The 13,865-nt window shown below is 40.3% G+C and overlaps 1 protein-coding gene and 1 long non-coding RNA gene across 2 annotated transcripts in view; one reads left to right on the top strand and one right to left on the bottom strand.

Annotated features, from left to right (window-relative positions):
- Nucleotides 1–2,390: 2,390 nt before the first annotated feature.
- LOC136009992 (uncharacterized) lies at nucleotides 2,391–13,758 on the top strand. Its single transcript, XR_010610724.1, has 3 exons — nucleotides 2,391–2,550; nucleotides 10,288–10,457; nucleotides 12,749–13,758. It is a non-coding gene; the product is annotated as an uncharacterized LOC136009992 (long non-coding RNA).
- The window catches only part of KCNH7 (potassium voltage-gated channel subfamily H member 7), a 243,728-nt gene continuing 242,152 nt past the window's right edge, over nucleotides 12,290–13,865 (bottom strand). Inside the window, exon 16 of the mRNA XM_065670557.1 lies at nucleotides 12,290–12,556. Coding sequence (XP_065526629.1) covers nucleotides 12,290–12,556 — 267 coding nt within the window. The remainder of the gene's footprint in view (nucleotides 12,557–13,865) is intronic.

The following is a 13,865-nucleotide window of genomic DNA, read 5'->3' as shown; positions in this document are numbered from 1 at the left end:
CCATCACTCAGGAGTTTCTCAGGCTGGTCACTGCCATGTCAGGGTTCCCCACAGGGTGCCTCTACCAGGTAGGCACCCACAGGGAGATGAGGTGCTTGGGTGCAGGAGTGTCTTCGGTCGGTCGTTTGCAGGTAAGCCTTGTTGCAGAATACACACCCACAAGAAGCCATCAAGGAAGTAAAGCTTACTCGTATGCTCTAATGGATTACTTTGGGCATGTCTTAAAGAGATTTTTATATTTTTGTGCCTTTTTTATTGATTTTATTTTTATTTTTTTTTTAGTTTGAAGGATTTCACCTTGCATACAAAGCAGGAGGCACATGATAAACTTCCTAGAGGAGTTTGTTGGATAGTTTGAGATTGTTGGAACAGTCTCCCATTGAGATGTGGTTTCCCCCATATGGTAGATGTCACTGAGCTTCAGAAGCAGGCTTGGTTTATATTGTGGGCTTTTAGGGAACCTGAGTGTGATTCTGAGGTAACTCAATTTCAAGTTTTGTAGCATGATGATAGAGTAAACAGAGAGCACCAGGATTACTGTCTTCAGTTTCAGACCTGGACAGCTCAAGAGAGAAAGAGAGAAAAAGTGGAGAGGATCCAGAGAAGGGCCAGCACGATGCTTACATGTATTTGAAGAAACTGGGTTTATTCAGCCTAGAGAAAAGAAGGCTTGGGAGATCCATTCTGACTCCTAAAAGTTGCATCCCTCTTCACGGGGATACACAGCACAAGGGGCAACTGGATTAAGTTTCTTCTGGGGAAACTCTGTCCGGGTATAAGAGAAAATATTCTCCACTGTAAAAACAATTAGACACTGGAATATATTGCCCAGAGCAGTAGTGGGAGTTTCCTCAAGGAAATATTCAGGACTTGACAGGAGCCTTGATTTAATGCCGTGCTTGTAGAAGGAAGCCAGGTACTTCCAGAGGTCCTTTCCCAGCCTAACATTTCCTGTAACTCAAATCATGCCCTCAGCTGCTTGTCATGCTACAGCATTCTGCTCTCGGTGGAGCTTCCTTCAGTTGGAAGCTTCTCTTGTAAAAGAACTTAATTTGTTTTACTTTCATTTCATTGTTGTGCTTTCTGCTTATTAGTTTCACTCATTTCATCATACTGCTTTATGCAACTTTCCTTTAAAAGCTTTCTAAAGTCTCACTACTTTCCACCTCACCCCCTCCATCTTTTCCTTCTGTCTTCAGCACTTAATTTGGATGACATGTCAGTCTTTCTGGTCAGGCCTCAGGAGCCTGCATGGGTCACTTGGGTGCAGTGTCTGTAGATAGGTTGGTTGGTTGCCAAGTTATGTATGTAGCAGTGGTAAATCAGGCCCAGTGTATTTATACCCCAACACCCCTTTTCAGGTTCTATGTGTTTGTAGACAGTAAAAGGACACTTGTGACTTATTGTGACTTATTATGGGGGAAAAAAAAACAGTACTTATTCCAGCTGCTGCTAGGTTGCACAGATGGCTGCTCTCTGCACTGGTGACACAAGTATCGTAGGGCAGTCTGGGTTGGAAGGGACTTTCAAAACTCATCAGGTCCAAACCCCCTGCAATGAGGGGGGCCATCTTCAACTAGAACAGGTTGCCCAGAACCGCAGCCAGCCTGGCTTTGAGTGTCTCCAGGGATGGCACATCCACCACCTCCCTGGGCAACCTGTGCCAGGGCTTTATCACCCTCATTGTGAAGAACTTTTTCCTCATGTCCAGCCTGAATCTCCCTCTTTTAGTTTAAAACCATTTGTCCTACCACTCACATATCCCGACTATGGCCGTGCTGTCGCTGGATACAAACACCCCATAAACCCATGGATTTCTGAGGCCTTTGCCCCTTTCAGGTAAGGCCGAGGTTAGTCCCCGGGTTCAGGGGCCGGGAGGAGCACTAGGCCTGCCCCACCGGGCGGCGGTGTCTGTGCAGAGGCGCGGCGCCAGCTCCCGTCCGCGCACGGTAACAGCCCAGGCAGGAGTGCAGCCGGGCACACCGCCCGGCGCGGCGGCTGGAGCGCACGCCAAGCTAACGCAGCACCCGCCACACACACGGGGGTTACTTGCTGACCGCCTGAGGCTGCGCAAAGAGCGCGCTGGGCTCGCAGGACCCGCCGGTGGGTGGGGGTTCGTCTGTGTTAACAGCAGGCGCGGGGACCGGGCGGCGGCTCTTGCTGCCGGCCTGGCCCACAAGGGCCGGGTGTCGCTTCCTTCTTCGGCTACTTGCCCCCGGGCTCGGCAGCGCCACCGTCGCGGTGCGGTTCCGGTGAGGCCGTGCCCGCTCAGCCCAGCTCCGTCCCGTCTCTCCGCCCCTCTCTGCCGCGCACCCATTGCGGGTGACGGAGGGGCGTGTTTCCTCCTGGCGCCAGCTGCGGAACCGGGCTGCTTGCCCGGCGGAGCAGTGCCGGAGGAGGCCTGCGAGGGGAGGCGAGCGGCCGCACTACTGCGGCCGAGCGGCCGGTGATGTCTGTAGGCCCTGTGCCGGTGGGCAGAGCGGGTGTCCTGTGATGAATAAACCCAGCGCGGCAGCAGCGGGGTCACTGCTTACGGACTGCCTGCATCCGGTAATGTGGTCATTGCCCTGATGGTAAAATGTTGTATCATATTTGGTGTTTCTTGTGGCCAGGGTCAGGACTACAATGCTTATGTACACTGCACTATCTTTTGTAAAAAGTAGTATTCCGGAACAGACTGACAGCACATCTAGGAACACTAGTAGGAGTCATCAGCAAATGTGAAAGCACTTACAGCTCGAAGAGAAAATCATGGAATCGTTGAATAATGGTGTGGGATGGCAGGGACCGCAAAGGTTATCAAGTTCCAACCCCCTGCCATGGCAGGGACGTCTTCCACCAGACCAGGTTGCTCCAAGACCCCCACATCCTACCTGGCCTTGAACACTGCCAGTGATGGGGCAGCCACAGCTTCTCAGGGCAACCTGTTCAGTGCCTCACCACCCTCATGTAAAGAATTTCTTCCTTATGTCTAACCTAAATATCTTTTCTGTCACATTAAAGCCATTCCCCCTTGTCTTCTCACCACATACCCGTGTGAAAAGTCCATCTCCAGATTTGTTGTAGGCCACCTTTAGGTAGTAGAAGACTGTTACAAGCTATGCACGAGTTGAGGTGCAAAGTGGAAAAGAGTAGGCTTTTATGCCTAATCTAACTCTGACACCCTTTAAAATTAAATTCTGATGTTAAGGATGCTACTCCAAGGTAGTAAGTTAGTGTAATGTACTTGTTAGTTCTGTAGTAGGCAGATTTAAATAAGAAAAAAGGGGGGGATGTGTGTGTTTAATATCAGGCTACCTGAATGTTTTTGGTTTCTTTTAAAAGAAAATTCATGGTCACTGTCATTGCTGAAACTGTTAAAAATCATATCAGTTACAAACTTCTGATTGTTTTATTAATTACCCTTTTCAACATTCAGATTGAAAACTTGCAGAATGATGCTATCCATGCAAGATGTATCCTTGTACATATTAGGACTTCAGTGGAATCTCGGTGTCACTTTGAACCTGTTGGTGATTATGGGAAACTTGAATTTTAAATTCTCTTAAACTGGTAACTTTTGATACTAGTTTTGTTTGAGCATTTATAACGAGGTGTAGATACTGGTTATGGAGATGTATTATCTGTATAACTGCTTTATTTGATGTGCATATCTTGCGCTTTGTAATTTTACAGAGTGATCTCATTCATGTTAAGCTGACCACCAGCATTATGAGCATTAGTAATTGGAGCTTCCATTAAACTTCAGTAGTTTCTCAAAAGGAAAATGAACATAAAGGCATGCTCATCATTCCTGAAGGTGGGTTTAGCTTAACACATGCAGCTGTGGCAAAATCGTCAAAACATTTATAGAAATAATTTACTTAGTATTAACATATAATTCAATTTGCATCTTAATATTGAAAGCGGAATTCTTCAGTTGATAATCACTGCTCTTCTATTCCATTGCAGATTATTACTGTGCATAGTCCTGCTTGTTAGTAGTGTAATTACTTTATTACTATGGGAAGTTGTTGCTGGATCACCACAGTAGACTGTGGAAGTTATTGGCAGAATGTAGGTAGCAAGATGTGAACTGATCAGTTGACTAAATAATTTTTGGACATGCTCTAATACTATGAAATGAGATTGAGGCAGCAGTTTTCTTGCTAAAAATCCAGAAACAGAAGCATCTAATATTTAAACTTGTGGGTCCCTCCATCTGTCAGGATGGAAGTGGGCCATTTCTTTTGAATCTCACTGATGGTTAGTGTAATAGTATTTGTCATACTTCCAAAATCCCCAGACACTGACTTGCCTGTTACTGCCTCTTCTAGTTCTTGCAGTGCAGCATGGCATTATGAATGCTGAGCTGCTGGAGAAAAAGAGGATCACCAACCTGTCAGAGTTCATGCTTAGAAGAACTGCTGTGAATGGAAGCTGTTGTAGAATTGTTAACCTTCCTGCTCGATAAGAATGCATGTTGAATGCTTTTATTTTTAAGTGCATGATTCAAAGCAATAAATTTGTTTTTGCATTTTCCTATATTTAGAAGATAGCTTTTTTTTTTTATTTTTTTATCTGTACATCTGTAATTCCAGACAAATAAATTTCTGTGTTAAGAGCTTGATGAAAAGTGAAAGCTTATGGTCATACATAATAGGTCATGCCTTTCTGGTGAGGCAATCTCAGGTAATACTATTTGAATACAGGTGGAATGGCCTTCAACTGCTTGTATTTGTTTAATCCCACCTAAGTCTTTTCCCCAAGGAGCTCAGCTTGTCTCAAAACCTTTCAATGACTATTCATCTGGATCAGTAGAATCCCTCGCTGAATAGGTCTTGCTTGGTAAACCTGTTGCGTGATTCACTCTAAATTCTTTAAAAGAAAATGATTCAAGCAATGGATTTGTCTGGCTTGATCAAAATATTTTGGGAAAATTTGGGCTTCAATGGATAGCAATTATTAGCTTTAATACTCAGATTTTGTAATTAGAAGCTATCTTAGATTTTTTAATTCCTCAGTCGGTGAAGGTAGAGGGAATGGACAGGGATATAACTTCCAGTTCTGCTTGAGGGGTGGAGATCAGTGTGATACCTGGAGATTGCTGTGTGCATAGGATTTTCTGAAAAGGTCTAGTTTAGTGTCTCTAGTCTGCGTGCTTCAGGCCAGTGAGTGGTGTCCTGTGTAACCCTGTGTGTTTATTCCCATGATGTTATGAGTATCCTAAATTTAACTTTTTTTTTCTCACTGTTTTTGCTAGAGATCTGTATTCAGCCTCTGAATCCCTGTTAGTGGTGTTTGCATCATAATAACTAAATGCAAGTAGGTCACAAATTAAATGTTCGCATTTGTTGTTTATGGCGGAAATGAGTGCATTGCATTTATTTGTGCATATTTAGATTTCTTGCAAATAAGTTTTCATGGTGACATAAAATACAAAATGTATGTGCAGTGTACAAGCACTTTCATTTGTACAGCAAACAATTTTCCAGGAGATCTTTTCTGAAAGCAAGATAATAACTTTAACTGCATTCTTCAACAGGATTTGCTACAGCTCATAGTAGTGGAGTATCTATGTAAACTTAAGTTTACAAAACTTTCTTTGCATTTCCAACTTTACAATATCATAAAGTTTCAGTACAGGAAATGTAAATAATGCATAAAAATGCTTCCTGTGGGAGGCTTTAATTTGGTCCATCTAATTTGCATTCCAAAGAGAATAGCCATATTCTGCATTCATTAGTAATCAAAGAATGTCCCACGTGGTCATTAAAAAAACCAACCTCAAATAGCTAGATGAAGAAAAATGTTTCTTTATTAATAATGCAGTTCTATCTACTACTCGTACGCGGAGGTAGAAGGAGAGAAGGGAAGCTGCAGGCAGGTACAAACTCTTGCACATGCTCCTTTAGTATCATTCATAAAACTCAGTGTTGTCTTGATTTTCATATGTGATCTACTCTGTGGATCTTGTTTGTTTTTCTCCCATTAAGCTATTTGCTGTTCAACTTCTAATACACTCTATTTTAAAAGTGTTAATAATGTATTGAGTAGATGTAGTATATAAGTGACACTGGGACAGCTGTATAAGTACATATCATTCCTAATAAAACTGAAGGAAGCTGTAGGTTCAGCATAATCATGTTAAAAAACCTTTTGCATGTTCTTATTTTATTCTGAGTGAGAAGCTACTTAAAATTTAGTTCTGCCTGAGCATCCGTTGAAAATACACCGATGGCTGCACACCAAATCTGTCTCCAATCTGAATCAATTTTACAATTTGTCAGTATTTTCATTAAAAAATTGGTGTTAAATTTGCAAATGAGATTAGGTCCCTTGCTGTTTGTGCACGGCTGCTAGATACTACAGATCAAACAAGTGCATCCCCCTGTATTTTAGTGAGGTTTGCATTTGTGATAATAAGGCAAGAGTAAACTAATAGGAAGCATTGAGGTTACATTTCTGCTTATGTGTAAATAAGGAGGGCAAAATACCTCCACCCAACTCTGGAAACTTATTAAATGCATGATTGCAACAGTTTGGAGTAGCTGCAAATAATGATGTGGGTTTGAATAAATTGTCGCAGTTTCAGAACAATCCAAAATAATAATAAAAAACCAAATCCAAACCAGCCAGAAAGCAGAAAAACCCAAACCCACAAAACAGTAGCCTCAGCACATGGACCTTGCTTATCAGACCCATTTAAACTCACTTTGTAGTTGTTTCTGTTGGTGAATATAAGCGCCAGTTCAGTGTTTTTTGGTCGCTGTAATGCCTTTAGTACACTGCTGTTAACTCCTACTGAATCTGGTACTGCTCTTTGTCAAAAGCGGAGGGAAGGATACCTGAATTAACCTGGGCTCTACCAATGACAGCACAAGATTAATTTGGCAGAAATTTCCTACAAGGATAGTTCATTATTCTGCAACAGATGTAGTGCAGTGAACATATAGTCTGAATAGTAACAGGGCTCAGTGACAAGCTTTGCTTCCTTCTAGGAAGAGCTTGGTGCTAGGGGTGCTGGGCCTCAGAAATGTCAGCATTGGTCAAAGAGAAGATCAAACTGAGAATCAGAACTGAAGAGGGGTGGTTGGTTGCTTAAAATTGCCTACTTGAATGTAAAACCTGCTGTGTGAGTTCTGCTGTCTCATCTGCTGGGCCACCACTTTCTCTTTCTTGGAAAGAGCTGGCACCTAGTGGCTCCAAATGGGGAGTAAATAGCAATGTTTGAAATGCAGTTACCTTCCATTAGGCTTGTCTCATGTCTTCACTAGCCTCTGTGAAGGATTAGGATGTTAAAAGATACTAAATTTTGATATCTGCTGTTTATTTTTGGCTATGAGGCTTGTCCTTGAGCTCTTGTGGGTGTCCTGTATTTTAGTGGTTTGGTTTCATGTAGGCTCAAAGAATGCTGAAAGGATTATTCTAAAAGCCTGTCTGGACAAAAAACCAGAAAAAAACTGCTTGCGTTGAGCAGAACAGATTTTTCTGCTTCATGCATCAACATTTGATGTCAGTTTAAATATGCAGGGATTTTTTTAACCGTACATAAGTAGAAAGTGTGAGTCGTGCTTGGAGTGTCCACAGATGAAATTAATCTAACATCTTTTCCAAAGGAGACTGTCTTACAATAACTTACTAGAAACAGTGAGATTTGTTGGAAGCAGCAGCTTTAACAGTTTTTTGGGTTTTGATCAATCAAGTTTTGCTAGCTAGAAATTGATTATGCCTAATGTCTTAATTAGAAAACAGCAGAACATACCTGTAACAGTCAGAAGATGCTAACATCATGTACAATGTCAGCATAATTAATAACAGTTTTTAGAAAACATCATCTGTTCAGTTCCACCATTTCTCTCATTGTCAACATTTCACTTGATTTTAGTCAGTTCTAGGTGACTGAAGATGATTATATTGCTCTACAGGAATCAAGAACTCTAGGAATTGTAGCCTTTTCTATTTTTGCTGTGACAAGTAACATCAATTTGAGACTCTGCAAAATGTAAGAGGAAGGAAAATAATGTCTATAATAGTGCCCCCAAAAGGTAAAAATTATTTAATGACAAGTATGTAAAGTTGTCAAGGTAGCAATGAATTACAAACTGCTCGGTGTGATTTCCTGGTCCAACTAGCTTGGAATATATTGCACTTAAGGAGTGCATTTGTGGAGTCTGTACATTTGTTTTTGTGGAGAAAGATTCTTAGTTTTTCATTAACAAAATTTTTTTTTTTTATATCTCAGCAATACTGAAAATGTCACCGCACTGCTGATGGCACAAAAATTCTGTGTATAAATACAGAGAGAACCTGTAGGTGAATGGAGAGGAGGTGCGCACTGGACCCAATTCCCAATCTGATTAAAAATGTGATAACATCTAACTTTTGGCTCCATTGGAATTAATTATTTCTGATTTAAACCAACATATGAAGAGACTAACCTTAAATACCTGCATGAACATCTGTTCACTGTGTAAGAATATTTAATAGAAGAGAATAGAAGCATCAAAGCTTCTAATCTGCAGGTGTGGCACTACATACATTGGTCATTAGAAGAATCATGCCTTCTGCTGTGCCGCTACTCCAGTCTTTCATTGTGCTGTTCATGGCCAGGCTAGCTCAGCAGCTCTCAAACAGGAGGACACACAGTTCCTCTGTGGGCAAAGCTCAAGTTGCTTCACCTAAGCAGACAGACCAAGGCCATGCAAAGCAGTTCTTACCAGCTTTTTGTATGTTACTTGTAACGTATTGAGTCAAGCAGAGGCTCTGATGAGTGACCTGTGCTCACCACAGAGATTGCTAGGACACAATCTGGAGCAGGAAAAGGGAAAACAGGTTCATCCATGGGCAGCAGCTGTTTAATGGGAGACCAGAAAATGTGTTCACTGAGCAGAGTGGGAGTGTGACAAGAAAGACATGCTTGGTCAAGGACTTCCTGGAAACAGCAGTGTTAGGCAGGTCAAGACACAGGTCTTACATGTATTACCGTAAATTTGTGCATGTGGATGAATATGTGCATGGTGTAGCTTGCTGCACAGTTTAAATATTGAAAAGCATCACAATCTATCATTTGCTTTAAACACTGAACTAGACCCATAGCTGGTGGAAATGATGCATTTCATGAAGACCTCTGCTGATTTGCACGATCTCATCTCTCACATTTGGAGTGATTGTCCCAATTGTTTTGATTCTCCAGCTACATTAGCTATTCTTGAATTTCCAGGATACTTCTCTGTATTGAGAACTTACAATTTATATATATTTTTAGCCACAGTTTTTAAATATAAATAGCCAAGATGGGTGTTCCTAAACTCAGGTAAGACCAAAACGTATCTCCTACAGTCCTGCCAGCCTCTATAGCAGCGTATTACGGTGTGTGGGTACACTTTTACCATTCCCAGCCTGATTTGGTTAACACAAACCTGTTTCTATCAAGTGAGAAGCAGACTGGGCTTAAAGGGAGCTCTGCCCTCTCCTCCTCTTTGCCGTCCCCCGAAAGAACAAACCAAAAATTAGAGACAATTTTTTCGGTTTAGAAAATTAACACATTTTCAGAAACAATGGTTTGTACCTGTCTCTAGAAGAAAATAAACTTTTAAGCATTGGGTCTTCATGTGCTTCACTGTATCTCAACAAGAAAAGAAGGTATCTGAGAAGGTCTTTCTGTGGCAGGGTAGGGGCACCCAACCAAGTTGTCATCTTTCATGTTTTGTTTCTTCATTCATTGGCAGATGTCTGGTGAACTTAGAATCTCTGTAAATTTGCAAAGTCTCCCTTAGTTGCCCCCATCTGAGATTTTTCTTCTTGATAAATACAGACAAAGAAAAGGGAAGGAACAAAGCCTCTCTGAGCCAAGAAAAGGAGTAAGGGATGGATGGAGCTTTTCCTTCACTCAGGGTAATAGAAATAGTTGATGCTTTTCCTCTTCCCCAACACTACTTCCACAGTCCACCTGTTTTGCTCAGTCTCTTTGGATTAATGTGAAAGACCAAGTGATGAAACTGGACAAAAGGCATTTTGTAAAGCAATGCTCATGCATTATACTTTTTCATTAATTTTATTTTTAATTTATACCAGGCTTTTTAAAACGTCGCATAACCACAAATACTTTTCTAGAAAATGTGCTAGCTTGTTCATTGTAACAGCCATTAATAGTAGTTAATAGACTGAGATAGAGCAGAAGTTCTTAATGCTTGCTATTTAAAAAAATAAAAGCAGAAACTATTTCACTGTGTTATGCAGCACTCCTGTTTCAATGGAGTCTATGCAGACAGAGATTCTGACTGGCCCAATGTTGCTGTCACCTAGGATCTCATCCTGCAAGGCACTAAGCAGTGCAGACCTCCAGTCGTCATGGTAGAAGTAAGAGCCGTCAGCCCACTGCAGCATTTGGACCTTTCAACAATCAACAGTAGCATGAGGCAGAAGAAAATTTGATCTTGTATGGGAAGGGTTGGTTTCTCTTTTCACTTACAAAGGTATTCAGTTAATTCATTTTTGTATATTTATATGAAAGGCAAAGCAGAGCTTTCCTAAGTAGCTCAACACTCATGCTGATTTTAAATGACAGAAGGCTCAGCCACCTTGGGTTTATCTACTGGCTGTGTATGACTGAAAGTGTTATATATTTGTTCTGACCCCAACATACAATATGTGTAGCTATTAAAGTGAGGGTCAACTACTATTGCATTACTCTGTAGCACTGGTTTAGAACAGAGTTTAATTTGGTTTTAGCTAAAATTTCACTGCTCCCCCACCAACATGCTTTTCTGAAACCAGTTCTTTTCCTAGAGGAATTTCACATTAAAGCTTTAGGAATAGAAAATCGTGAACATTTTCAAATATTTGAAAACAGTAATAAAAAGTTCAATTCCTTCTAAAATAAACACAACATCTGAAGCAGAATAATATTTTAATAAAATTAAATCTAAGTATTCACAAAGCATTATGCACATACAGTACATACTGTATTCAAAGCCTATGGACCTTAAATCATTTTATTCTAATGTAGTCAGCTTTGGACACAAGCTAAGCTTACTCGTTTTGTAATAAGAAAGTTTACAATTGTTCCTGAAAGTGATTTTACATATATACATATATATATATCTCTATATATCTATACTCCTACATGTAAGTGTAGGTATAAACACACACTTGTGTGTATGTGTGTATATAGAGTAACGTATACACACATACACACGTGTGTATAAATATATACACGCATACATACACACATATGTACATATATAAAATACACACATGCACACATACAGGAATGTGTGTGGTGTACGTGTGTATCCACATACATATATACTCCATTTAGGATCATTGTGGAGGGGCCAGTCAGTAAAAACAGGTAACTGCAAACAACCACCTGCATAATTAGAAATCAAAAATGTGTACTTTTTGATTAAACAGATTGTTAATAATTTGTATGAAACAAAAGGAACACAGTCTTCTGCATTATACAGAAATGAGATTTATTGCATTTGATTATGTTTGTGTGAGAGATGAAGAGCTCCTGCCTGCTCATGGCAGCTAACTTCTGTGATGCAATTAAAAAAAAAAAAGAAAAATATGGAAACAAATTATTCAATTCCTGCAGTTTTGTGGATGTGATCTACAGTGATTCTTTCCAGCATGTGGCAGAGTTTTCCTGTCTGTTAAAGTGCTGCTCTACTTCAACTGGTTTGGAAGCAGGCTGGTTTCTCTGTCCTAATTGTTTTAAACCTAGAAGACTGGGTTACCTTCTTTTTTCTCTAGGTTCAGAATCATTGTGATTTACTGTAAAAAGCTCACTACAAGAAAGATAAATTGATTTTCAGAACTGAGCTAGAAGAAGATTTGGCTTGAATTTTAGGTTGGTCAGGTAGGAGTTTTTTCTGTGTGAATTATTGTTATTGGTCTCTTATTTGCTCTGAACACATATCCACAATAAAATACTATTTCCATGACAGCAGTAAATGGTAATATCCATGCAACGTAACCTGTAATTTCAGAACATGCATGTTATTAAAAAAAATAAAATAAGGTGCCTTGAGAATGCTGGCAGTTTTACATTTGGAACATACACTTAGTGTGTGTGTGTGTATATATATATATATATATTTACATCAGAACTGCTCAACTTTACCTTACAAGCTTCAGATTTAGGAAAATATACAGTACTTTTGCATATAATGGTATATTCCTTGTAGCCCCTGAGTCAAGTATAGAGGATTTAAATACAAAAAAAAAAAAAAAAAAAAAAAAAGGAAAACCAGCCATTAAAAGCACTTACATTTTTATGTGAAGTAATAGTATAAAAGTATTATTTCCCAGGAAGACCAGGATCAGAAACATGCCTATGAAGACTCAAAATTCCTACAGTGGTTAGTGAAGATTCTGGCAAGGAAGGATGCCTAATTGGCTGGAGATAAGTTTTACAGTGCTGTGGGGGACACTCTACAGACTGGTCACGTTCTTGGTCTAAAAGAGAAGCCAGGTTGTCTTCCGAGGCTGTGTTAAGATGCACTCCACTTGAGAGGGATTCTTTGGATTTAAGTTTTGTTTTTTCAAGGTCTAGAAATTCAGGACACTGGAAGGGAGAAGAAACAAGACGGTAATAATTAAATTGGTCTCTTCCAGGCTCTTGTTCTGCTCAAAATTAGCACATTCAGATGGTTGCTGGAAAATTGTGTTTGAAAATTAAGCAATGTACTGAACTATTTTTATGTCGTACTGCATTTGATTTAATGTAATTGAATGCAATTCTGTTGATTAATTGTAGAAGCCTGGATATATTGTCCCCTCCTCAGACTTCAAGATGCACATCAAGATGCACAAATGAACTGTGCTTTCTGAAGGACTGAATATTCTTGATACCTGATCTAAGACTATGGATTTCAACATTTTTGAATATGCTGTTTTGTTTCAGAATGTAACTCTGGAATTGCATCATTCTGAACATGATAACCATTTGGATTCCAGTCTCAGCAGTTGGTAATTCTTCACTCTCAAATTTGGATTTTGTGTGAAGTGTGCACTGTGCCTGCTGATGTTTGCAGAGGGTGGCCATATTTCTGTTCAGAGATACATGTATGTGTTTGTGCAGGTATATGCAGGGTACACTTGCCCGAAAACTATTTCTATACATTTGCTGTATAATCTTTATGCATGTGAACTGTTGCCCTCTGGATGTGTTGGGCTTAAAGTGCCCATGTGTGTCCCAGTATATGCACGACGAATCTGACACAGCTAAGCACAATGGATTTACCGATTGTATGCTACATGACTGATTTGGGATTCTTAGACATAGAGCAACCTGTTTGGAAATAATATGCCACATCTCTGCCCAAGCTGTTGAACTCCAGCAATCCCAAACAAATTTGGAAAATCGCAATGTTTTGCCTGTATAGAACTGGGGTGGAAAACATGTAATGGGAAGCACAGGTATGCAATAGCTCTGTATGTTCATATTTCCAGCAGTATCAAGGGACTGGACATAAGAATGGTTTTAGCCCCTCACACTTCTGTATGTGTATAACCATTATGCTGCATCAGCTGGACTTGTCTGGCCTGTACCTTGAGGAAAACATAGTCGTGGTGCTTCCCAGGACTTCATGAATGGGACCTATAGCAGATGCACCATTTCAGGCAGGCCAGTACTTGGAAAATGTTTGTGCTTCACAGCTGTGTCTAGTATTTGTCATTTCTGCTAACTTTTGTGAAGAGCATGAAAATAAAGTAAATCAGACTAAGATCATTGTATGGATCTCTATAACCCTCACAGAAAATGTGGCCTCTCAAACTGTGTCTCTAAGTCCACTGCAGAGATGCTAGATCAAAATATTAATTTCATATTGCTAGTGAACTAGTGCATTTAAATTAGTGAACAAGCACCTAGA

Source organism: Lathamus discolor, chromosome 3 (genome assembly GCF_037157495.1).
Source record: "Lathamus discolor isolate bLatDis1 chromosome 3, bLatDis1.hap1, whole genome shotgun sequence".
Classification (NCBI taxonomy): Eukaryota; Metazoa; Chordata; class Aves; order Psittaciformes; family Psittacidae; genus Lathamus; species Lathamus discolor.
This window is presented reverse-complemented; position numbering and strand designations above follow the sequence as displayed.